Raw genomic sequence first — 27,477 nt, 5'->3', positions numbered from 1 at the left:
GTTCTAAAAAACATTTTAAGATATGAAAATGTTATACAACTTATTTATTACAAATTAATCAGATAATTAGTTCTGTAATTAGGTACACGGTGTTAGCTCATCTACATAAAAAATATTGCACATTTTCCTTTATTTTGTATCCAGATGTGACTGATGTCTACACTATATAGAATTCCAAACTATTTAAAAGTTACTGTGTGAAATGTCAACTTTATAAATATCAGAACTGACTGCACTGTAAAACAATCATTTTGGTAAACATGCATTTATTCACAGTTGATTTGTTTCTCCAAGATAAATGCATAACTGCTCAGAGTTATTTAAGAACCTGTGTACAAGAGCACGATATTGCAAGTCTATTTCTACCTTCATTTTGAGGAAACACTGATTTTGGCAAAAACCTGGCTTGCTTTCAAATGAAGTATTGCTGGTAAGAAGGCATACTTTAAAACTTTTCTGTGATCTGCACCTGCTCTTTCCTTTTTAAATTAAAACTTAAAAGCATTGGTTTTCAGAGGTTTATCTATTGTGGCACAAGTGAGTAATCATATAAAATGGACCCTAGAAGCAGTTCAGCATTTCAGTGCCTGCAGAGCCTCATTTTATTTTTAAGTTATGACTGCCTTAAATTGCTAGACCACTCACTGATCATAGTTTTAAGAAAGTGACAAAATCAAATCATTTTATAATGTTATGAAATTGACACAAACCTGCATAACACAGTATTCCTCCACTGTGCTGAGGTCATATTATACTTTAAAAATATAAATAAACATATTCAATTGTGAGTTTTAAATTCTATAGTAATCCCAAAGTGTTTAAAATACACTTTAAAACAGAAGTGGTAACTGCAGAATATAGTTCCGGACTTGAATTGCTATTAGTGTCAAACACAATCATTCCTTATAAATAATTCTAGTGGTGCACTGGTCTGATTGATTCCAGCAATTTCATTAACAGGAGTGAACCATACTTTATACACAGAGAATATATTACTTGAAAATCCCCCAAACAGGAAAAATTTAGAAAGCTGTCAAATGCTTCCAAATGAAAAGTAAAGATCTGTTTCTGGCCCTCTTCTACACCCTTAAAGTTGGAATCTGACAAAAATCCATGGGTACAATTTACAAACTTTGACAAACTATTAAGTTAAAACCATTTTCTTTGGGGGAGATGAGAGAAAGTACCTTTAAAACCTGTTATACAAAATTCCAGCTGCCTTTTTATAAAAGTACGTTCCTTAGACTAAAGTCATAAAATTAAGGTGCAAGAGTTTAACAAAAATGAACTAAAGAGCTTTATTGACATCACAGTACATTCAAGAATAATTTTAAGAACATTACAGCTGAAAGAGAATGGCATGTTTATAGTCTTATTATGCACTATTTTTTGAAAAAAATGTAATAGAAAGAAATCCTATTAAGTAACTTGGAGCAGCATTTGAAAAAAGTACACCTATTTACAGATTAAAAAAAAAAAATTCTGGTTTCACCTACACAGCCACAAATATGCCTCTATAATGAGACAAGCCCTTAAAACTCATGGAATTTTTTAAACATCATGGCATTCTTGCCACATCACTCCTCAGCGTTTACGACGGGGAGGGGTTGTTGATCTGAAAAAAAGAAAGGGAAAAGATAAAATTTAAAAATAAAAATGTATTTTATACTAAAGAATCTGCAATTTTCAAATAAATATTATTATATAGGATTTCTAAAATTACTTATGATTATGATCATTTATCAAGTACCAAACTGAGTTTATTAAAGAGAGAGAGAGAAAGGACACTTTCAACTTTGAATAAATTCAAATTTTTTTTTTTTTTAAATCAGACAAAATACTTTAAAAAGTATACTACCTTGATCGGGACTTAGACTTGTGTTTGCGGCTTGCCTTCTTACCAGACCTTTGAGATTTCTCCATGGATCTCGATCGACTATGTTTAGGCTTCTTAACCTTCTTTTCTTTGCTACTTCCTGGAGATTCAGAACTGCTCCTTCCACTAGAATCAGAGCCTGAATGTTTTTTACTATCTTTGGTAGTGCTTTTCTTACTATCCTGTCTAGAATCATGTCTTATGATTTTAACAGATATAGAACCACTCCTAGAGAACGTTCTTTCACTTTCTCGTTTCCTTTTTAACCTATCGTCCTGACTACTGAACTTAAAGTCCTTTTCTTCCCTTTTTTGTTTCTCTTTTCTTTTATCCTGTTCACGTTCCCTTTCTTTGTCTTTCTTTCTCCTATCTTTGTCTACACTTCCACTCCTCTCCTTTCTCCTCTCTTGTTCTTTAACCTCACCCTTATGCTTATGACTGCCTCCACTAAGACTTCCACGCTGATCATCAACTTTACGTCTATCTCGACTCCTACTACGACTGGACCGATTGGTTCGCCTATCCCTTGAGCGACTTCTACTTCTACGTCTCTCTCGGGAAGGAGTTCGATTTCTTCGTCTTTCTCTTTCAATGCTATTTCTATTAGATCTCCTCCTATCTCTAATCTTTACTCTAGCCCTATTGCTCTCTATTTTAATTCTGCGAGAGTAACTTCTACTCCTACTACGCCTAGCTTTAATTGTTGGAGATCTACTCCTACTATGTCTCTTTTTTCTTTTAGGAGAAGAAGATCGGGAAGAAGTGCGACTACTACCTGAGCTAGAACTGTATGAAGAGCTAGAGACAGAACTGCTAGTACTACTACTTCGGCTATTGCTACTGGAACTACCACTACTAGAACTTCCTGATCTACTCCTTCCTTGTTTCTCTTTTTCTTTATGCTCTCTTTTTGGTTCTAAAATTGACGTAGTTTCACTTGGAGTTCTTTTCTTTTCATTAACCACATCACCATCTGCTTCTCTTGCTTCTAGTAGTGATAAACTATTTTGCTCTTTATGGATAAATTCATTCATCTCTTTTGTAACCCTTTCTGATTGTTGCTTTTCTTCTGAAACAGAAAAAGACAAAAATAGTAAGAAAGGCAAACATACAGTGAAAAAACTTCCATACTAGCAAATTTCAAGCTATAAGACTATATAAAAATAGAGCAGAACCATTCAACAGAAATAAAAGGCAGTGAGCAATTCAGGGTTTAACGGCTACTTTCAACAGCTACTAAACAGTTTTTTAACTGCTACTAAAAAGAAACAGGTTTGAAATTAATTTTCATATTTTATTAACCCAACATATAAGAAATATAATTTCAACATGCAGTGAGTTAAAAAGAAAATAAAAATATTCTGCTCTTTTCTTTTGTATTGTAGTCTTTGAAGTCCAGTGTGTATTTTATACCTACAGCACATTTCAATTTAAGCTGGCTCCATCTGAAATGCTCAGTAGCTACATGCACTTAGCTACCTGTCTGGACAGTACAATGGTGTACCAAGTGCAGAGGTAAGTAAAGTAAGGAAGAAAACATTTCCCTCTTACACAGTAAAGCAACCTAAAGGTAAATTAGTAATTTATAGGAAATTTTTGGCTGTTAGCTCAATAATTACTTCTGAAATTGTCCAGTAAGATTTTTCAAACAATAAAGTCTAAGTAAATATTCTTTCACTATTCCCAGTATCATTATATAAACTAAGAGCTATACACACGTATAGCATTTTACATAATTAAATTCTCTACAGTGAAGTTGCTCAGTTGTGTGCGACTCTTTGTGATTCCATGGACTGTAGCTTACCAGGCTCCTCCGTCCACAAAATTCTCCAGACAAGGATCCTGGAGTGGGTTGCCATTTCCTTCTCCAGGGGATCATCCTGACCTGGGGATTGAACCTGGGTCTCCCATATTGCAGGCAGACCCTTTACCCTCTGAGCCACCAGGGAAGCTCAACTAAATTCTAAAAAGTCCTCTACTGTCCTTAAATATGTTAGCTATAAATTACTCTTCAATAGTTTACAATGTATTCCTTTCAAAAGTTTTTTCATTTTAGAAACTTCAATGAGAAATAAAAAGACACCAAATAGCTTAACTTACAGTCAGTAGAATTAATGTCTCCCAAAACAAAAAAATAGTTTAACTTTTATAAACTACATACTTTGAATAATTAATTTCGACTTTTAAGTTTGATAAAAATTGCAAACGAGTCAAAAACCTTCAATTACATCATGTAGTATTTATAATCTAGCTTTGAGTCTATTGTGTTCTTTTTAGGTTGGTTAAAAAACAATAAAAAGAAATACAAACTGAACTGTACAAACACTAAGTGAGTCTAAAAGATATACCTTCCATCTGTTTATCATGTAACAGCTGTTGTTCTTTTTCTTTTCTCCAAAAAGCTTCCTGTTTCTGCCGGATTCGATGCCGTAATTCCTCATCATCAGTGTCAGATGACTCGGAACCTCGGTTGCTCCTCTCATCTTCACTGTCTCCTGATCCATAACCACCCAGTCCACCTGTGTGCATAAAGCCCAGTCTATCACATGTAAACATTATTCTACACACTAAAAACTTTTTAAGGTCCGAGAAGAAAGCTCATTTCTTTTTTCATTGCCTTTTCTTGGAAGAATATGCTTATTCGGGGTGGGGAGGAGTATAAATTACAATGCTTAAGGAGTACACAGAATCCTCAAGAAAACTGATACTTAGTATCTTATTCTTTCAAGAATATTTCATATATTGCTCACCATAGGGAATCTTGAAAATGACTGTCTTATTGTCCCTGCTAACCAACAAAGCTATTTAATAGGGCAGTAACAAAGCCTTACTAAAGCATAATCAATTCAAACTACCTTACACAAGTCTATGATGATCCTGAAAATATTTCTAAAATTAACTCTTTCATTGTTCAAAGTTCAAAAATCCAAGGGATGCTAAATATTTTTTTCCTAACAAAATTAGAATACTGTAATTCTCAGTGGTACAGAAATGGCAAGGTGCTATATAACTGCTCCCCACCCTGAAGTGATCTAGATAGTAGTCATAACAAAATCACATGGGCATTTGGTTTTACCCATTTCTGCTGATCCTCACAAATATTAATTTGAAATGCAGAAGTGGAAAAGGCAAGTTCAAGCTTTTATACACTTGATACTGTATCATGCAAATGGCAAATTATAAATATCACTACTATCACGCTCTAAGAAAAACCCTTTCCTCTATAGTAAAACTTGACTTGCTGCAATACAACCTAAATTAAGGTCCTTAAAAGCATTTATGGATAGGTTCTTCCCTAAGGCATGTATGCAATAATTATGAAAGTGAGCTTAAATGCTATCATGGCTAAATTATGAACTATTACAACTTGTACTAATAAACTATGAATTAGTCACCACATTTATAATCATCTCACGGTGAATACTTTAGTTAAAAAAAAAAAAAGCAAACCTTTTAGAGACTGATACAACCCTAAGACCTAGACTTTATACACTGAGCAGGCCCAGCACAGGTTCTAAGCAGAGCATGTGGATAGACAAAGTAAGCGTGACTTTCCCTTTAAGGCCCTCTCGCAAGCAAGGAGAACACTCACCGAGTCCAGTGAGGGAGGCCAGTGCACTGGACTGTGCCAGCTGTTTTGCAGGAGCTTTGTATCACATCAACAACAGGAACAACATGTTAACACAAATAGCCACGATTTCATAGTCATGAGATCTACGGTATTGTTAAATCTACTACTATTGCTGCTTTTTGGGGAGAGAAGAAACATTAAAAACATGACATTCATTTTAAACCAGTAGTATGTCTGGCCTTGAAATTATAATTCTGATGTGAGCTGAAACGGGTGGATAATGAGGGAAAATGTTGACCAATACACTGGTACTTTTATTTTTGAGGTATGGACCATAACTAAAATTTTCTTTCAATATACTTTTTAAGTGTTACTAAAAATATGCAGGGATGGGACATATTACTTGCTTCTATAAGAATTACAAGTGATAACTGTGAAAATTCTGAAGGCTCATAATTCAATAGTCAAACTAAATGCATTAGAAATCATACACCTAATACCATGGTATCTATATATTAAAAAAAAAAATCAGGTGAAATTGAACATCAAGAATTTTCCACAGTACATGTTATATATAGAACAACAGCAAAATTGCTCATTTGTGCTTAGGTAGGTTGGATAAAACAAAAATATATGTATAGTTTTAATATGCTGTCTACAAATCTAATATTTCCCAAAGAGTTAGAACATGCAAGAAAATCCATAATCTGCTAGTAATTCAACATGGACAACAAAAAAGTCCAAAGTAGCCACCAAAACCAAAGAGCCCCAGAAAAAGAAAACCAAGAACACCCACAATATACCTTTCGTTGCTTTCCGGTGGGCGTCTTTGGCTATGTAATAAATTTCTTCATCTGTGACATCCAGGAGAATTTCAGTCAGAAGCATTTTTGTCAGCAACATCTAAGGAAGGATATTTTATATGTTTGTTTTTTATTCCTAATTTAATTATTACAGTTACTAACACAGTTTCACATTTTCAAAAAAATTAAAAGGCAAAGGCATTTTATAAAACATTTTTAAAGATCAGATTAGCTATTCTAAGGAACAGAGTATCTTGAAAATTATTGTAAATTATCAGAACTTTAAAAACATTTTAAATCATTGGATTAAAATATATATAAGCATTTATCTGTAAAGCAGAAACACTGAATTCTAATTCTGGAGACAAAACACTTTTTTTTAAAGTCCCTGTTAGTAAAAGTTTCCAGAAGTGTTTTAAGTTGAGAGGAATATCTTTTCACTTAATAATATTATTAGTAAGCACCACAATACTAGTTTCTTATGTCACTTAGGAATTTACATTAACTCTCAGCTCAAAGTAAAATTTAAGGGGAAAAAACAAGGAAAATAATGAAAAGGCAATAACTGCATTTTGTGAAATGAAATCCTTTTTTTCTTTATTACTATCGTATAGCATACAATAGACTTGAAATAGGAGCTGCATTCTAGCACTCGTTTGGCTACCAACAGCTGTTTCAAATGTGGACCTCTCTGGGATCCAGATTACTCATCTACTAAAATAAGAGTACACCAAATCAGCATCATCTAAGGGCATTCCAAAGATCACTGACCAACCAACTTGAGAAATGCAGCATATTATATACCCAATCTCATAAATCTACAGTACACATTATAGACATTGAAGGCTGTGAAGTCTTTCAGTGAAACATCTTTAACTGTGTTAAACCTAGAGCTTCCTAAATTTATTTTTCTATACATTCTTTTAATCTTCTACAGTATACAAAAAACACACTTTTGACTCTCTGTGACCCCATTCATGGACTGTAGCCCACCAGGTTCCTCTGTCCATGGGGATTTTCCAGGCAAGAATACTGGAGTAGGTCGCCATGCCTCCCCTCCAGGTGATCTCAACTCACAGATCGAACCTAGGTCTCCCGCAATGCAGGCAGATTCGTTACCATCTGAGCCACCAGGGAAGTGTTCTCTTGGGTCCCATGTAGTACTAATAAAACATTATTTAATCATGCTGTCGATATTAGAAAATGTGCTTAATAACTGCTGTATAAGCTATGATTTCATATATTATGAGTTACTTGGATTTTGCAGACACTAAGTGCCCAGCAAATATACATCTTATAACTGTTTTACAAGTTCTCAAGTTTAAGATAGCCATTCAAAAATTTTTTTTACATTATTAACAAGATAAATCCTGTAATGTAATGCTGAATGTCATTACATCTCAAAAATAAATTTTTTTTAAGCCTGTGCATGGTAAAGGCAAGAAATTTAGCATTCTACCATCTGATACTCTTTCTCCTCTTCAGTCATCTCTGGCTCACTGTGCTCTTCTTGAGGGACTGGAGATGGACTTCTAGTGACCTTTCCGCTGCTTGCAGCCTCAGCGTTTTCAGTGTCTTCATCTTCCTCATCACTATCCTAAAAAAAAGTAACAGCACTTTTTGGGCCACCCAAATTCATGCTGATGTGATAAAATAATTATCTTTTCTATTTTAAAACCCCAAATTAAAGTCTATGAAACAGATACAGAAAAATGAAATTTCTCTCTAAATAACACTTTTGTGCTACAGATCTCATTTGGTAATTTAAAGAGAGGAAATACAAGATTAAAAGATGGCTTGTGAGAATCAATTTCAATTTTTTCCCTTAGTTAAGTTTTCCTAAGATAAATAACTAGAAGCACATCATGCCCAGAGATTGATTTAATTAATATACAGTATATATGATGGTCCTGAGATGAGTGGTATGTAGAATTTTGGATAAATGAGCCACAGTCATATATTCAGTATAACTTTTATAGCTGTAAATTTAAGCTTTTTACCTAAAATCACGTGACTTTAAAAAAAAATCTAAAGTCAGTTTCCAGATCTAAACTGCTTACTGAAATTTGCTTTTTTTTTTTTTTAAGCTACATAACGTACAAATAAGCAAGAAATGAGGTTTACTTCAGATAGAGGAAATACCAGTAGCTTGTCTCTGTATAGTGTTAGGTTTTCAGTATCCAGATGGCACACCTTAAAAGGTAGATTCTCCTTTAGGCAAAGAAATATTCCACCGTCACTCTTAACAATCCTACTAAGTAACAGCCAAGGTGATCACCTAAAAAATTCTATGCAAAGACTATCTGAACCAGAGGAAGACTACATGTAAAAACAAGTCCAAAGGCATCTGGGAGAAAAGGGAAGACAATCTCCAGTTTTGAGAATTTTTTTTTGGACACTTAAAAAAACATATCAAACTAGGAACTCTACTATTTCACGTAGAAATTAAAAAATTTTTTTTCTTTTTAAAGATAAATTTTAATAGTGGCAGCCTGTGGTTTCTTATTTGCAAAACACCCAGAACAAAATCACATCTTTGGTACCATTGTTTTGTTAAAAAAAAAAAGTAGCTTATGGCATTCATGGAATTGAAGCAAAGCCAGTACCTGCTTGAAGTGAAGTGAAAGTCGCTCAGTCATGTCCGACTCTTTGCGACCCCAAGGGCTGTAACAGTCCATGGAATTCTCCAGGCCAGAACACTGGAGTGGGTAGTCTTTCCCTTCTCTAGGGGATCTTCCCAACCCAGGGATCAAACCCAGGTCTCCTGCATTGCAGGCGGATTCTTTACCAGCTGAGCCAACAGTTAATTTGCTGTCCTTGAAACTTATTTTGAAGGAAAAAAAATGGTCTTGGGAGGAAGAAGAATTTCCTGAATTGCACACTGGCCAGTGCTGTGGCTGTCATACCAGCTAGAGGCATATCGCTGCTAAAAACAAAAAAATTCTCAAGCCATCCATGCCATCTCACTGATAAGAGATTTGAAGAGTTAAAACCTTATGTTACTTTCAGTACCTGTCAAAAACTAAGTTATTATATCCTCAAGTATAGCTGTTTTATAGGCCATCATTAGGGAGTTCACTGTACTACAATAAAGGAACAGAGATTTGTTTGTCAAGGTAAAACCTATTATCTAGCATCTCACTGAGTAATTTCTCTCTGAAATGAAACATTTTATACATTTGCTGCCCTTTCTCCTTACTACCCTCAGTAACACATGTATAAAAATAAACTCCAATACACTTAACTGAAAGTTAATCTCAAGGATACTACTCTAGTACTTTTTCAAAGACTAAATTAATACCTATTTATTTTTATAAACTTTTAAAAATTGAAATATATTTGATTTACAATGTTTCAGGCATACAGCACGTGCTTTAATAGACTTTTTTTTTCCAGATTCTTTTCCATTATAGGTTATTACAAGATACTGAACACAGTTTCTGTGCTATACAATAGGTCTTTTTTATTTTATATATAGTAGTGTATATCTGTTAATCTCAAATTCCCAATTTATTCCTCCATCTTTTCCCTGTGGTAAATGTAAGTCTGTTTTCTATGTCTGTGAATCTATTCTTTTATAAGTAAGTTCATTTGTATCTTTTTAGATTCCACATATGTATTCTTTTAGATTCCACATACAAATGATATATGGTATCTGTAAATGGTAAACTGGTGCGTCCATTGTGGAAACCATCTACAATAGTCAAGACTTGGAAGCAACCTAAAGGTCCGTTGACAGACGAATGGATAAAGATGTGGTATGTGTGTATATATACATATATACACACAAAGGAATACCACTCAGCTATAAAAAGGAATGAAATAGTGCCATTTACAGTAACATGAATGGACCTGGAGATTATCATTCCAAATGAATTAAGTCAGAAAGTCAGTTAACTTTTTCACATAGATGTCACAAGGAGTTTCAGATCAAGAAAGTCTACTTACAAATTTACTTCTCTGAGGTAAACGAGGGCCATCTCCTCCTTCAGCATCATCTGTGGCCTTCTTTTCTTTTTTGGACAATTGTGAACGTTGTTGCTCCATTCTTTCTTTCTCCAACTTCTTCTGCTTTTCACGTTCCATTTTTTCAAGACCTTCTCGAATCCAAGCTGGAAGAGTCCTGCGTTTTACTGCATCTGTTTCACATGGAACAAAATATTCGTAAGTCAGTTAAGTAAAAATCATAAATGCATGAGTTCTTTATTCTTAAATTTCTACAATCCTTGTAGGTTAAAAAAAAATTTTGGTGCCTTTTAAGTACTTTTGAAAAATACTATCATTCTCTAGCAAGGCAGTGGTAATAAAAACAATTCACTAAACATTATGCTTTTCTTTAAAATCATCACTTTTAATAGCAAAGGAAATATGGCTTTAAGGCTTATAAGGTGTCACGGCACTGGGAGAGTCCATCATCTCACTTAAACCTACAAAAGCCCTAAAAGAGCACTTCATCTTTTTTAAGTGATGAAACTGATGCTCAAAGAGATTAACTGCTGTGTTCCAGTATAAAGACAGTAGTGATTCAGAGCCAACTGTTACACTATGTTGTTTCCTAAAATATTGAAAGAATTACAAAACTATGAGCCTTCACATTAAGAATTCATTTGAGCATTATTCCTTAAGTTAAAAAAGCTAGACTCTATTAATAAAATGTCTACTTTGTGATTAAAAAAAGAAAGACTTAAACGTCCTTAAATTAAGTGCTGGATTTGGGTTTCCAGATAAAAAGGAACATATATATGTAACTTACTGATGGCAATAAAAATAGTTCTATTATGTTATTTAAAAATTAATTTCTTTTGCCAAAATACTATGGAAAGTGAATGAAATAAATCAAAGAAATCAATAGGACAGCAGTACATCCAATGAACTGAGAGTGGAAAGAGTCCATAGAGAATGAATAGGTTTTAGAAAGGGGAACTGATCATATACTTGCAAAATGTATCTAACTATCAACAACAAAGAAATATCAACATGTTATAGTTATGATAAATTTAAATTTTACAATAAAAGGTTGAAGTTTAAGGTAAAGATTTATTTTAAAGAAAATTATTCAAAACTAGATATTTTAGATAGTATCTTTTTATAATTTTAAGATTTATGACTATAAAATGACAGGACTTTAAAGTATCAATTCCTAACATATGAGAGTATTAGAACAATTTAAGAAAACAAAGCATCCTTTCTATATCATCAAGAAGTCATGCCAACTGCGGTTCACTAAACTTAAATAGCTACCAATTTGTGGAGGCTCCTGCTTCACAGGAAGTGCAATAGGTGAGCGCTGCCGATCCCTGAACGACGATGGTCTTTCTCTTCGATTCTGGGGAGGTGCCGGAGGTCCTGGAGGTCCTGGTTGCCAATAAGGAGGATGAAATCCACCTTGCGGTGGACCAAAAGCAGCCCCATGCTGAAAGAGTATTGCAGTTTATTTTTCTTCACATTAATACAACAGACTCTCTGGGACACACGTGTGTTATGAACTGGGACAGTAGAAATCCATGTGTGCAGCAAATCCAAGATTTCCATGGTTCTAATATCCACGATATTTCTGTAGCCCTAGGCTTACTTTTCTTAAGAAAGATAAAGATTTTCTGCCTATGTAAATCAAAGAGCCATATAAAATCCAGCTTTTAATATAATACATTCAAGAAGTATAGAAAAAGATATATATTAATATGAGTTTTTTCATTCTGAATCCATTTGTCAACTACTCCTTCCACTACCAAGAAATCAAATAAATGTCAATTTTTCTGTAACTAGAAAATTATAGGGAAAAAAATTTTAATCAATTTCAACTTCCTACTTATAAACTTATTTCTATAATCTTGCAAGAAATAACTATTTTAATCAAAGATAAAAGCTACTGGATCATTCTATTAATTTTTTTGTTGTTGCAATTTTGCCATTTTTCAGAGGCTTTTCTAAGCCAGATCCCAACAGAGTTTTTTATCTTGTTAGAATGGGGATCTATGAGCAAAGGCTGTGTGAGGAGAAGCTCCCCATGACTAAATTTTTTCTAAAAAAACAAAAGCTGTCCTATCTATATGTCAAATATTCTTATAAAAAAAGATATCTGAGTATGCATGAATAAGGGGATTACTGTCTCAAGGTTAATATTGTTCACCTTTATGCCCATTATCCGTATAATTAGTGAAACAACATATGGGTTTTTCCCCAAAATTTTAAATGGTAGCTTAGTTTAAAGATAACAAATGGCAATCAATTATTTCAAAATAACACCTAGCACTGTAATTTAGGGTAGACTCTGGCAAAGTGATTAGAGAAAATAAAAGCCCCACATGACACTATTCCCCATAGAGTTCTATGTCCCTAGGAATGAATCAGATGCTACAAGGAAGTATGTACAATTCCATTAACATGTCATGTTAGAATGGGAAAAAAAAAAATGACAACACTAGAAAAAGTCTTACTCTACACAGCAGAAGGAATTGCATTTAGGAAGATGATCTATGTTCTTCATGTATTTTATTCATGTCTTAACCATAATCTATTTTTGATAAATAATGTATTCAACTACTGTGCATTTTCTAAACTTTATTTAATATTTAAAGGTACCATCTTGAAATTATAAATTAGAAAACAAAACATCGTATAGCTATTGCACTTACACATTTCTCATTTTATCCAAATTTTCCCCTAACAGTTCTTTATACCATTTTCCTAAGCAAATCAAAAACCAGAAAATAAAAACCTAATGATCTTAATACTCAAAAACTAGTAACTTCTTTTGACACATGCGTGCTTATCTGTACAAGACTGAAAAGTGAAACACATATCTTAGATACTCTTGATGAGACACTTCCAAAGAATGGGTTACGTGCACATCTACAATATTAAAGCAACAAAATATCTTTCACCTGATAGTCAAACTGGTTCACTGGCCCCACTGCAAAATTATCGGGTGGTCCACCAAAGTTGTGATTGTTCTGGTTAAATATGTGCCTGTTGTCAGGGGCAAATTCCCCACTGTCCTGACTGTTGCTGTCTTCGGAAGGAGGAACAATGTCCATTGGGCCTGGAGCTGGTGGCATCCACGGCTGATCTGGAGGGGGGTGTGGGGGCTGCTGGTGCATTCCCCATTCTATTTAGGATTCAGGTATAAAAACATTCAACAGGGGGTTACAACAAAATCAACACAAACTTTTAAGATCTCAAGAAAGCTAGATTTTTCAGTAAAGAAACGGATTAAAAAACTCTATGACTTCTTGGTCAATTTCCTTTTGTATATCTTAAAAATAAGCAATGAATCTAATAAATAATTCAAATGCGCTAACTACTACTCTAATTTATATCCTAAACAAATGGAAACCAAATATCCAAAATTACTTTTAATGAACATAACAAAATCCAAAGCAAATGTTTGTTCAATTTTTCTATTTGTGTTCAGTAACAATACCATAAAAATAACACCTTCATATTTTTATATAATTTCTTTCTTCCATGAACACATTTATCCTCACAACATCCCTGTGAGGTAGGGAGAAATCAAGGTACTATTTTCGCCAATTTCAGGAGGGGAAACTGAGGCACACAGAGGTTTAAATCACTTGCCTGGGACGCAAAGCCAGCAGAGTAAAGTTGGGTAATGAGAATGCCAAGATGAATCATCGATGAACTTAGGAACCAAAACATTTTCAAATGTGGGAAAATTTGGCACAGACAAGAAAACTAGAAATGAACTCTCTCTTAATATTAAAGATTAGAATATTCATTATTATTTTAAAAGTGATATTAGAGGATTACTTCTTGAGTTTTCCATTCTCACACTGAGAAACAATAAGTACTAATAAGAAAATGGAGCTATGACTTCACTGTTAGCATACTCAAATGTAAGATTCGTCTACAAATAATTTGAAGTGACTGTTAAAAATAACACAAGTCATAGAAAACTGAACTAGCATCAAGGAACCTAAATCACACTACAAAGTAAAAAAAGCAAGCAAACAAAAAAAATATACAGATAAAAACTTATGGAAGATCTTTACTATCTGAAAAAAAGGAAGGAGAAAAATGAGCAGATGGTAGGGGCAGAGTATATTCGACAGACTAATCTGTCACAAAATGACACAATTTTTCTTTAATTAGAGACTAGACATGTTTTGCTCTGCCAGTGCTGCTGCTGAAAGGCCAGAGGTTGCAACAGAGAGACATAGAATGCTCTCTTCCCTAGATGCCAAGTGAGGTTTCCAGTGTTCCCAGCCCCTGTCAGCCTAGGAATGAAGAACCAAGAAAAGAATCAAACTGAGTGCCACAATGCTAGGAGAATGAGTATAGAATAATTTAGCCATAAAATTTCAAGGTCAAATCTAACTGAAACTGCCTAGTCTTCAAGAAGTATTTATTTCAAGAAGTCATAAAACTAAGCAAATTTAACAATTTAATTTTAATGCTCATTTTATTTTAAAATTGAGTCCTAAAGTTTGGAAAACATGAACAACAAACCTGGTTGCCACATTCTGTTAAAGTTTGAATCCCCTTGGAAGTTCCCATGATTATTTGGACCAGACTCCACTGTAGACATATCCTGTCCGTTTGGCATCATTCCTGGCGGCTGCTCTACTATGCTCTGCTGTCCTGAAGCTTCTCTTTGGGCAATCCACGCTTGGGCCAACGCAGCCCAGTCAATCTGGCCTAACAAATTTAACATAGCGGAATCTGACATTCAGAATGTAGGAGCTAAAAGAACATGACTCTATGTAAAACAAGCATTTCAGTCAATCCTTACTAGAGATTTTAAATATTATAGAATGTTATAGTAGAAAAAATGCTTAAAAATAACGCACATGCAGGTTACAAAACAAATAACCTAAGACATTCAGAAAAGGACTTTACAAAATAACCAATTTCTGCTGCTACTGCTGCTGCTAAGTCGCTTCAGTCGTATCCGACTCTGTGCGACCCCACAGACGGCAGCCCACCAGGCTCCCCTGTCCCTGGGATTTTCCAGGCAAGAATACTGGAGTGGGTTGCCATTTCCTTCTCCAATGCATGAAAGTGAAAAGTGAAACTGAAGTCACTCAGTCGTGTCCGACTTATAGCGACCCCATGGACTGCAGCCCGCCAGGCTCCTCTGTCCATGGGATTCTCCAGGCAAGAGTACTGGAGTGGGGTCCATTGCCTTCTCCGAACCAATTTCTAGTATTACTCATAAGAAAAATTATTCCCTGTACCTTAGTTTATTGAATTTTTAAAAGCTCTTACACTTTTTTTAAAATCACTATAAGAACAAATGATTAAACTCACTCTTTCTCAGACAGGTCCCATTCAGGTCTACACTGGATCCTACACATCTCAGGTGAGTATAGCTAGCTATTTCTGTTCCTTCTCAGTCGCCTTTGTTTAGCATCTTTAACTCCTTTCTCTAGTCAAAATATATCTCAACAACTTCTTAGTCATTTTTATTCAAAATTCATTGTTTCCTCTATCTTCATCAAAAATTTATAGCTTCTACTCATGTGATTAAAGTGACTGGAACTGTACATACATGTGGTACTACCCATGTCCATTTCCTGGTTTTCCTGTTATAACATAAACATGTAAAATGTAACCATTCGAGGAAACAACATAAAGACTACATGAGATTCCCTGTAATCCCTTCTGTAACTTCCTATAATTATTTCATAAAAAAAGGTTTAAAAATCATAAAAAAAACTATAGCTAACATTTTAAGATCTAACAGTATTAATAAAGTAAACAATGTAGACTAAGACACAGGTTTTTACATCTCAATTTAGCTAAGATTAAATAAATATATTCTCATACATTTCGACAAAGGTGAAGTTAAACTTGGTAATGTATATCTAAAACTTTAAATGTACAACTGTGATCTACCAAACCTATTTCTTAGCTTTTTTTCCTAAGAAAATAATTGGACAAGTAATAATGGTATGTATACAAAATTAGGGAAATGTCTTCAAAAAGTCAAGTCACAGACAATCAATCATAAAAGTGAATTTATTACAGTACAGTCCTATAACAGAATGGCATGTAACTATTAAAAAAAAAAAGAAATAGGAAAGTATTAACTCAGTAAACACAGGGCAGTAGAAGGGGTCATACCAATTAAGCAAAATTGCCTATGAATTAACCACTGTTAGAACTCAGTAATAAATGGGGGATCCCTATGCCTTTTCTGCATCTATATAAGCTTGAGATACTCCATATTAAAGAGAGATTTTAAAGTTATATAGTATACCATCAGTTGATTATGATCTACATAGAATCTTAAGACTCAGAATTAACAGCAGAAATATGATTAACCTAAGCAACACATTTAAGAAAGACTTTCTTCGGAAAACAAGAACTAAATCAGTTTTAGAAATATAAAATCTATACAAAGCTTTCTACCCTTGGAGGAAATATTCCAAAGGGAAATCCATTCCTTTATATGTATGCTAGGTAAGATGATTCAAGAGAAAAAATTAAAATCCAACCATAAAATGATCCAATAAACCAATCTCTATTCTACCTCCCTTAATCTTTGTGCCTATCTTCCACCCATTTCTATATACCTCCCTACTCCACTCCCCAAAATTCAATTTGTTTCCTTACTTGGATCCTGCTGGTGCTGGAATGACTGCATCCATTGTTGTTGGTTCAAAGGCCACTGCTGCCAAGGTTGCCCTCCTTGATCCCACATCCTGACTTTTAAAATATATGTTTTTTTCTGTCTTCAACAAAATAGTTTAAAAAAGAGAGAATGAGTGTTATTTAATGTTAAAAAAGCTCACACATCAGAAATTATTATATGATTTTACATTTATGTCATCAGAACTCTAAAATTCTGCTCAAAAGGTTGCCAGAAGCAACTGGAATTTTTTGGTTGGAAAGCAAGAGTAGAAAATTTCATGTTAACGCTGGTGTCAAGAGTTTGGAGGAAACCATAGCTCTAATCAATTTAGCTCAAAGGGGGAAAAATCTAATTTTTCTAATTTTTTCTAATTCTAATTTAAAATCTCATATAAACCTGTGGAATGTAATTATTTTGAAGATTATAATAAAAAACATTTATCTATTTAGCCTCCCATAATCCAAGACTTTACTGAAGAGGGTAATCAAATAGCTCTAGTTAAAGAAAACTCTTCCTAATAAATTTCAGTTAATGAGAGCAGAAGGTAGAATAGATTTAGAAAACTGTCATATTGTCAAACCTAATAAAAACAGGTGATTCATGCACTCTTAGAAGAAAAGTTGATGGGAAATCAAAAATTCAAAGGTTACCAAAATATCACCCCTACAGATTATTAAATGTCTCATATGAGACACAATATTATGTCCCCAGAATTACTGTTTTCACCAAAAATATTTACCTGAATCCAACTGAGCTTTTGGCTCTCACTTGCAGTGCGAAAGTGAAAGTCACTGAGTCATGTCCAACTCTTTGTGACCCCATGGCCTATGCAGTCCATGGAATTCTCCAGGCCAGAATACTGGAGGCGGATTCTTTACCAGATGAGCCACAAGGGAAGCCCAAAATATGGGAGTGGGTAGCCTTTCCCTCCTCCAGGGGATCTTCCCAACCCTGGAATGTGGAAGACCTGGGTTCGATTCCTGGGTTGGGAAGATCCCCTGAAGAAGGGAAAGGCTACCCACTCAAGGATTCTGGCCTAGAGATTCCACGGACTGTATAGTCCATGGGGTTGCCAAGAGTCGGACACGACTGAGCTACTTTCACTTTCACTTTTCAGTGTGAAGGAATTACAAGGGGACAAAGGCACTGGTCAAACAGTATCAAAAGAAACAATCAGACAAATCTACAAGGTGAGATAGCCCACAAGACAAGGTTTCCTTTTTTTTTTTTTTTTTTTGGCCACATCAGGTAGCTTGCGGGATCTCAGTTCCCTGACCAGGGACTGAACCAATGAAGCCTAGAATCCTAACCACTAGGTGACCTGGAACTCCCCAAGACCAGGTTTTCTTAATATATAATTAAGATGGAAAAGTAGGGGGAAAAGACATATGTTAATAACTATTAAATCTAGCTGATGGGTATGGGGACAGTTTAGTCAACTGTAAACTAGCTTGAAAACTTTCACAGTAAAAAGTTTTAAACGCCTACAAGTCATTTTTATACTTTCTCCAAATCAGATATATAACCCTGTTCAAGAATCAATGACACACATAGTAGGCAGAGTATGTTTCTTCATTTTTGTACCCCAGGGCTTTAGCATATAGCAAGCATTAAATAAATGTTTACTAAATGTATCCTTTCAAACTGACCCTTTCCTCTATTCTAAGAACAAAACTATTTCTTAGTATTGCAGGATCACAAAGAGCATGAAAGTGAGATATTATGGAAGTAATAGACACCAACTTAAATACAACAATGGGCTATTACAATCCAGGCTTTTAAACTTGCAACTAGTCTTTGTTGCATTCTCAGGATGTTAAATACTTCTATCAGTGGCAGATCCTGACCTCTCAGTTGAACACTGTGAATTAGAGAAGATGCATTCCTTTGTTATACCTTATTTATTTATGAGTCAAGTGCACTTACTTGTCTTCTAATTGTATTATATGCTCTATTATAATGGTATTATTAGAATAACACAAAACAGGCACTAATTTAGTACTGCACTTGAGGCCAATAACTGGACTGGGTATTGGACTAATTCCAAGCTGCTTTTTCTGATCTTTCTTCCAATTTCCTCTTTTCCAACTATACCTTTAAAATTCTTTAAAAGCTAATGACTCATTAGCACTCCTGAAAACTTTAAATAACTTTAGCTAAAAGGAAACAAATAAATAGAGGAACAGCCAGAAGAAACACCAACTGCTATTTTGACTAACCTCAGAGGTTCACCTTCTGTTTAAAATTTAGGATGATTCAGAACTACAGCTTGGGAGCATAGCAGCAAGATTACTTATGTCCTGGAAAAAAAAAAAGTGAATGTTTGCACTTAAATAATAAAGAGCTATTAGAATTAATAAAAATAAATTCTAGAGATGCAACACAAAAGTGTAATCATCTCCAAATTAATCTGAAACTTTTTCTTCCATTAATTTTATGAGAAAAGATTTACCATTGTAAATTTAAAGGAAACCAGTACATCAGAAATGAGAAAGCAAAGCTTTTAAAACATTTTTCTTTCAAAAATTTCTTTTTTATTTACTTGAACAACTCACTAACAATATAAAACATGTCAAGCAATTTAGGAACTGTCATTCGTTGTTCAGTCACTAAGTCATATCTGACTCTTTTCCACCCCATGGGCTGCAGCAGGCCAGGCTTCCCTGTCTGTCGTTCACTATTTTCCGCAGTTTGCTCAAACTCACATTCATTGAGTCAGTGATGCCATCCAATTATCTCATTCTCTGTTGCCCCCTTCTCCTCCTGCCCTCAATCTTTCCCAGCATCAGTCTTTTCCAAATGAGTTGGCTCTTTCCATCAGGTGGCCAAAGGATTGAAGCTTCAGCCTCAGCATCAGTCCTTCCAATGACTATTCAGGGTTGATTTCCTTTAGGATTGACTGGGTTGATGTCCTTGCTGTCCAAGGGACTCTTAAGAGCAAGCGTCTTTCAATTGCTTGCCTACAGTTACTGGGTGCAGTGATTCTGGAGCCCAAGAAAACAAAATCTGTCACCGTTTCCACTTTTTTCCCATGTATTTTCAGAGGCCATGATCTTTGTTTTCTGCATGTTGAGTTTTAAGCCAGTTTTTTCAGTCTACTATTTCACTTTCATCAAGAGGCTCTTTAGTTCCTCTTCACTTTCTGCCATAAGGGTAGTTTCATCTGCATATCTGAGGTTGTTGATATTTCTCCTGGCAATCTTGATTCCAGCTTGTGCTTCACCCAGCCCAGCATTTCGCATGATGTATTTTGCATACAAGTTAAATAAGCAGAATGACAAGACACAGCCTTGACATACTCCTTTCCCAATTTGGAACGAGTCTGCTGTTCCTTGTCCAGTTCTAACTGTTGCTTCTTGATCTGCAGCCAGGTTTCTCAGGAGACAGGTCAGGTGGTCTGGTACTCCTATCTCTTGAAGAATTTTCCAGTTTGTTGTGATCCACACAGTCGAAGGCTTTAGCGTAGTCAATGAAGCAGAAGTAGATATTTTTCTGGAATTCTCTTGCTTTTTCTACAACCCAATGGATGTTGGCAATTTGATCTCTGTTTCCTCTGCCTTATCTAAATCCAGCTTGTACATTTGGAAGTTCTGTTCACATATTGCTGAAGCCTAGCTTGAAGGATTACGAGCAGTACCTTGCTAGCATGTGAAATGAGTGCAACTATACGGCACTTTGAACATTTTGGGATTGCCATTCTTTGGGATTAGAACGAAAGCTGGAATTGTCATACATGCCAAGAAAAAAAAAGGAACATTTTAAAAGATCTCATCTATCTGATATGAACTTAATGATACAAATAAGGTAATAAATTCAGATTCTTCCATGGAATTCTAAGTTTAAAAGTTACATCAGCAAGGTGAGAACAATTTGTCCTTCAAATAGTTTCATCTTCTTCCCATTAATACCTTTATAAAGCTGATAGACCTTCCAAAGGTACCAGACACCTTCTTGCTGTCCTAAAGTCTATGACCCTGCAGTCACTAAACAACAAAGGAATAAATAAGTCTATAGGTTCTTCTTTCCCTCTGTTTACTTTTATTGTTAACCCTGTTAATGATAAGAAAATTGTTGACTTACATACATGAGAACCAAAAGGCTGGTGTTTAAGCACAGCTTACCATGCTTTACAAAGTTCTAACAGCACACCAGAGTTGAGGCATAGATTTTTCTGTGGGAGGTTGTAAACTCACACAATGCAGGGACTATAAGAAGCTCTATATAGTGTCTGCTGGGGTTGCAAAGAGATGTGCACATAATAAAATCACTTTAACATATCAATGATGTATGTTGACTATCATCATTGCCAATACGCAGATTTACTTTTCTGGAAACCACTCTAAAAACAGTTTCTTTTACTTACTCATGTTTAATGGTTGTCACGGCCAATTTTTTCAATTTCGCTTTTAAGTTTTCTGATTATCACTTGTCACCCTAGACTTCAGAACACAAGCTGATGATGCCTATCTATACCACTCATTAGCTGTGTGAATATGGGGAAATTAACTATTCTCTAATCCTTGGTTTTCTCAACTCTTAAATGGTAGACATAATAAATGTCTACCTCATAGGGTTATTGTGAAGATTAAGCAGGAAACATATAAAAACTGGGCACAAAAAGCTTCAATAAGTAGTAGTTAATATCCCACCAAGACTTTCTCACGATATTTTTGATAGCACTCAAGTTTACAGCTGGGGACAGGCAGGGGTGATCAAGTCAATCCATTTCTACTCAATTCCATTTTCTTACCTTAAAGCAATCTAAGAGTTATCCAGATTTCATTCTATCTTAGGGGAAAAAAAAACTTTTTGCTCCCATTTCTCACAATATCATAAGCTGAAGCTTTTATTAAAACAAAACAAAGCAAAATTTTGCAAGTTTTCCTATAGATGTTATGTGCATATTTTCAAAAGTGATTTGTATTACTTGTACCATTTCTGTTTGCTAAAACCAACCATTTCTATTTTTACTATACTTTCCAAAGCTTTGTTCCCTCCTAAGTTTTTGTAAAAGCTATTATTCAAATACAGTGTTTGATACACTCAGGCTGAGAAAAATATGGAAACAATGTGAAATTGTGACAAAAGCAGAATAAAAACATCTACTTCTGTTTCACTGACTACGCTAAAGATTTTGTATGGATCACAACAAACTGTGGAAAAATTCTTAAAGACATGGGACTATCAGACCACCTTACCTGCCTCCTGAGAATTCTGTATGCAGGTCAAGAAACAACAGTTAGAACCGGACAAGGAACAACGGACTGGTTCCAAATTGGGAAAGGAGTACGTCAAGGCTGTATCTTGTCACCCTGTTTATTTAACTTATGTGCAGAGTACATCATGCGAAATGCTGGGCTGGATGAAGCACAAGCTGGAATCAAGATTGTGGGGAGAAATGTCAATAACCTCAGATATGTAGATGATACCACCATTATGGCAGAAGGTGAAGAGGAACTAAAGAGCCTCTTGATGAAAGTGAAATAGTAGACTGAAAAAGCTGGCTTAAAACTCAACATTCAAAAAACGAAGATCATGGCCTCCAGTCCAATCACTTCATGGAAAATACACGGGGAAAAAATGGAAACAGTGAGAGACTTTATTTTCTTTTGTTCCAAAATCACTGAAGATGGTGACTGTAGCCATGAAATTGAAAGACGCTTGCTCCTTGGAAGGAAAGCTGTGACAAACCTAGACAGCATATTAAAAAGCAGAGACATTACTTTGCCAGCAAAGGTCCGTATAGGCAAAGCTATGGTTTTTCCAGTAGTCATGTACGGATGTGAGAGTTGGACTATAAAGAAAGCTGAGCGCTGAAGAATTAATGTTTTTGAACTGTGGTGTTGGAGAAGACTCTCGAGGGTCCCTTGGACTGCAAGGAGATCAAACCAGTCAATCCTAAATGAAATCAATCCTGAATATTCATTGGAATGACTGACGCTGAAGCTCCAATACTTTGGCTACCTGATGCGAAGAGCTGACTCATTAGAAAAGACCCTGATGCTGGGAAAGATTGAAGGCAGGAGGAGAAGGTGATGACCGAAGACGAGATGGTTGGAAAGCATCACCAACTCAATGAACACGAGTTTGAGCAAGCTCCAGGAGATGGTGAAGGACAGGGAAGCCTAGCGTGCCGCAGTCCATGGGGTCACAAAGAGTCAGACATGACTGAGTGACTAAACAACAACAATAAAATGCTTTAGTTAAACCTGCAGCTGAGAAACTTTACTTGTCTACAGAAAATGCATGTTGAACAAGCATGTTGGTAGAACACCAAAGTCTCAGTCTTTTTGGAAGGCAAGTTAACAGTAGAGTATTTTAAAACAATTTTAAATGCTCATTCCTCTGAGCCAGCAATCCCACTTCAGGGACTTAGAACCATGGATGAGCATACTCACCATCTAACTCAAAAACCTGTAGCATGTCTGCAGCAGTGAGTATCTGCTTTCAGTGACACTCAAAAGGCAACAGGTGAGCTAAGAGTGAACCGTACAGAGGACTGTTCTTTAGCCATGAAAATGAATAAGGTAGACTTTTATATGCTGACATGTACTGATATACAAATTGTATTATGAATTGTATAGGGAAAAAATTATGATACCAGATCAATAATGATGCCACTCAAAGTTTTATTTTTTTAAGAATGCAATTTAGTATAGAAAATTCCTAAATTACCAAAAAGTTCTTAAACTGGTAAGCTCTGGAGAGGGAAAACAGAGATCAGTTAATTTTAAATTTTTATTTTCTTTCTGTATTCTTTGAATTATTTAATTATGAGTGCATTTTAAAAAACAAATCTACTACAGATTTTTAAAGATACAAAGAACCAAGAAGCTGAATTTTTATGTGTTTTATCTTGACTGAAGAATCTTCTTGAGGGCATAGGAAATATCTTATAATTATTTCGAATTCTCCAAAGAGCTTTGCCCATATTTAGTGGTAAAATATTTCACTCAGTCACTGAAATATATTATCAAGTAAATATATTTATATTCATTGAAGATGACATTCTAGTACTGCGTCTCTGACTTTGTAACATCAAAAATCAATTTCAATCTATTCATTCTTCGCTTAGCTTTAACTTTAAAGATCCATAAGCTCAATTTCTCAAGTTTAGAGAAATGTGATCATTGATGAGCTGGGCTGCCAAGACTTTCCCTTCGCAGGGTTAAATTAACTATTTCCTTGGAAACAACTGGGATTTGGGAAGACCAGAAACATCAACAACCATGGTTTGCATCAGATCATGCACATTATCATACACAGCTACAAAAATCTAGTTTATGAATATGACCAGTGTTATGGATTGAATTGTGTTCTGCCACAAGCTATGGTAAAGTCCTACCCCCACTTCCATTAACCGTGAACATGGCCTTCTTTGGAAATAGGGTTTTGGCAAACATATTAAAATGAGGTCATAATGGATTAAAGTGGGTCCTCAGCCAGTATGACTGGCGTCTTAAGAAAAAGAGAGACAGACATTGGGAAAATGCCATGTGACCACAGCAGCAGAGACTGGAGTAAATTGTCCACAACCAAGGAAAGCCAAAGACTGCTGGGAACCAACAGAAACTTGGAAGAGGCAAGAAAGCATCCTCCCTGAGATCAGAGAGAAAGAGAAGAAAGAAAAGGAGGAGGATGGTGGGGAGGAACTCTTGAGCACAAATGCATGACCCTGTCAAAACCTTTAATTTCAGTCAAACATTTGTAGGCTGGAGAACTGTGAAAGAACAAATTTCTGCTGCTTTAAAGTCAGTCTGTGGCAATTTGGTATAGTATCTCTATGAAACTAACACAAACAGAAATGATCATAAATTATTTATTTCTTAAATGACTCTATATTAGAACAATCATTGCTATGAGGTTCTTAAAATTACTCTTTTAAATGACAATCACTAATGTTTGCAAAAGTCATCTTAGAGACTGTATGACAGATGAATGAGAATGAAAATGTAGTGTTTGTTTTAAAGCCCTTAATGCACCAATTGGAAAATCAAAGAAATATAGAAATATACCCATCCTTTGGTGTGTATAATGAAGTTTTTCACATCAAACACAAACCACAAAATGCAACAACCTTCTTATCCCTTGCCATTTCAGTCTTACACTAATGGTAACTGACCTCAAAGTCAAAAAGAATATATTTGGATCAAGTCAGATTACTTAGAAATGGCACTAACAAAGTTAACCTTGTAATCATTTGAAATATCGTAACTTTTTTTGCTACTTGATATGAAATGAATTTTAGTATATACTGAAATACTTCCATAGCTTGCAACTCAAGAGAGGTAATAAAAAAATATTGGAGAATTGAATCCTTTGATTATAGACAACAAAAACAAGTGATAACTGAAAAATAAATTTGGAAGAAAAAAATTGTAGAAAATCTAAAGGAAACAACTCCCAGGAGCAATAAAAACACTTGCCTTTGTTCTAACACTATTCTCCAATTAAGGAAAGTAATCAGGGATTGGTAAAGCAATAGCTGATTCTTAGAACTGGGGCAAGAAATATACAAAATGAGCCTGGAACATCTTGCAGTGCCAGGAAGTAAGATGATGCTCAAAAAAAGGGATGAGGAAGATGGCAAGATGTCAAAGGTGCAGAGTAGACAACTCAAAGAGTTACCCATGTCCAAAGGTGGAATAATTTGGGCAATAAAATAAAGTAGTACTGGATTACAACACAAACTTTACATAAATATTTATGAATCCTGACATAAATAGATGATTAAAATAAACTGGAAGGAAGAGACAAATCTATGCAGAGGCATTCCAAATAAATTATGTAGGTACTCCATCATAAAGGAGGGAGAACTTAACTCTCTACTCCTTAAACATGGACTGTGCAAAGTGACTCCCAAAGAGTACAGTATGGAAACGGGAAAGTGGACAGGGGAGAGTATACTCCGGAGCAGTTTGACAAACACTACCTCAAGCAGGTGACCAAGGTCAGTATCAACAGGGTAAGTCATGCTCATCGTATGTAGCCTAGATGCAATGTGATGAAAAAGGCACTGAACCTCTGTGATCTTCCTCCTCAAAAACCCTAATACCAGTCTTATCATGAGAAAAACAATAAACTCCAATAGCAGGTCACCCTACAAAATATCTGGCCAGTACCCCTAGAGATTGTCAAGGTCACTATGTTACTTTGCTAGGGCTGCCATAACAAAGTACCAAAGACTGGATAACTCAAACAACAGAAATTTATTTCCTCATTGTTCTGGAGGCTGCTAAGTTTTTCTCTTTTTTTTTCCAAAAGAGCAGTAGGCACAGGGAAGTAATCATTATAACATTACTGAAGTTTCATTACAACACGTAGGGCCCGTGCTAATGACCTCATTTTACTTCTTTAAAGATCCTATCTCCAAATATAGTCATATTTTGAGGCACTGAAGTTAGGACATCACTGTACGAATTTTCAGCCTGTAAAAGTCATAGAAAACAAACTGTCACAACCAAAGAAGACTAAGGACATATAACCATTAAATTTATATGATATTCTAAATAGGATCTCGGGCTGGAAAAAGGATATTAGGTTTAAACTTAGGCAATGTCAATAAACTAGGGACTTTAAATAATAATGTATCAATATTGGCCCATTCAATGTAACACAAACGTACCATACTAAAGTTAATAGGAGAAGCTGGTGCGGGGTGGGGGAGAGAGTAGTTTATACGGTAACTCTGTACTACCTGCTCAATTGTTCTGTAAATCAAGAGCTGTTCTAAAAAAAAAAATAAATAAAGCCTATTAACAAAACATTTTTAAACAGTCTCAAGAACACCTTAAACGAACAGATTTACCTTACCCACAGCCCACATCACCTTACAAAACAGTTTTTGTTGCCTTTGCCTTGCTGCACTCCAACCAGAAACTCCAAGTTTATTTTGCTGTTCTATGAATTCACCACCAACAATCAGAATCTGGCGAGGACCCGCGAGGTTCAGACGACAATAATATCCTCTACAGGATAATGAAACTGAAATGTTGCATGCTACCTTTCTTTCCCGAAGTTTAACACATAGTCTCTACGACTTTAAAAATACAAGGATAATACCAACTACGGAACCCAACTGTACTTAGAACACGGCTGCCCTTGGCTGCGCCTGCGTATTCTCAGCCACCAGACACAGAAGGTCCAGGGCCGGGCCCCCGCCTCCTCCGCTCCCCTGCACCCCCTCCCCAGAAGAGGGTTCCCACTGCGCAGGCGCAGTGCTTAACGGCCGGCCGGGAGCCCGACAATCACTCCCTTCTCATCGGAGAGGGAACTCGCGTAGTTAGAAGGAGAGCTCGTGAGCACGCTCTTTCCAAAAGAACATTTCCTTTTCACCGGGAGCACCGCCGTGATTCATCAAGTCAGGCGGACGCCACCGCTTTAAGGGAGAAGAGGTTCCAGCGGTCGCGCCAAGCAGCGTACGCAGGCTACGTGTTTAAGTTATGCTACCTTCGGCACAGAAACCAAGAAAGTTGTAATGGCCTGGCAAGTCCCCACGCCTAACCGTTCAGCACCACTTACCCACTCTGTTTCCGGAACACCGCTGTCGCCACCGTTCCTGTTATAGCTCTCCAACCCTTTCGATGCTTCTACTTCTTCACGAACAAGACAAGATGGCGCCCGATTAGTC

General features: G+C 35.6%; 1 protein-coding gene across 6 annotated transcripts; it reads right to left on the bottom strand.

Moving 5' to 3' along the window:
* Window positions 1–1,273: 1,273 nt before the first annotated feature.
* PNISR (PNN interacting serine and arginine rich protein) lies at window positions 1,274–27,477 on the bottom strand. 6 transcript variants are annotated; one of them, XM_065911282.1, is made up of 14 exons: window positions 27,369–27,475; window positions 22,046–22,221; window positions 19,067–19,147; window positions 16,829–16,947; window positions 14,720–14,908; window positions 13,135–13,358; window positions 11,492–11,663; window positions 10,199–10,389; window positions 7,710–7,847; window positions 6,251–6,350; window positions 5,469–5,522; window positions 4,225–4,395; window positions 1,859–2,945; window positions 1,274–1,615 (listed from the first exon to the last, which is right to left on the bottom strand). In XM_065911282.1, exons 4-14 carry the CDS (start codon window positions 16,914–16,916, stop codon window positions 1,585–1,587), a joined length of 2,445 nt encoding a protein of 814 aa, XP_065767354.1. In that variant the 5' UTR covers window positions 16,917–16,947; window positions 19,067–19,147; window positions 22,046–22,221; window positions 27,369–27,475; the 3' UTR covers window positions 1,274–1,584. The 6 variants fall into 6 exon arrangements, with proteins under 6 accessions (XP_065767354.1, XP_065767353.1, XP_065767352.1 ...); XM_065911281.1 differs by having other exon boundaries at window positions 16,829–16,942; XM_065911280.1 differs by lacking the exon at window positions 22,046–22,221 and having other exon boundaries at window positions 27,369–27,477.

The sequence above is a fragment of the Muntiacus reevesi genome, chromosome 19, assembly GCF_963930625.1.
Source record: "Muntiacus reevesi chromosome 19, mMunRee1.1, whole genome shotgun sequence".
Classification (NCBI taxonomy): domain Eukaryota; kingdom Metazoa; phylum Chordata; class Mammalia; order Artiodactyla; family Cervidae; genus Muntiacus; species Muntiacus reevesi.
The sequence above is the reverse complement of the archived record's forward strand: the minus strand, read 5'-3'. Positions and strand labels throughout refer to the sequence as shown.

What these genes read in the sequence shown, in the direction of transcription:
- PNISR (XM_065911280.1), bottom strand. Translation starts at nt 16,916, where the DNA reads ATGTGGGATCAAGGAGGGCAACCTTGGCAGCAGTGGCCTTTGAACCAA. An exon ending in TAACAGAATGTGGCAACCAG is followed by an intron (nt 13,359 to 14,719) that starts GTTTGTTGTTCA and finishes AATCCTAAATAG; the next exon opens with AATGGGGAATGCACCAGCAG. An exon ending in GGCCTCCCTCACTGGACTCG is followed by an intron (nt 4,396 to 5,468) that starts GTGAGTGTTCTC and finishes TTATGCACACAG; the next exon opens with GTGGACTGGGTGGTTATGGA.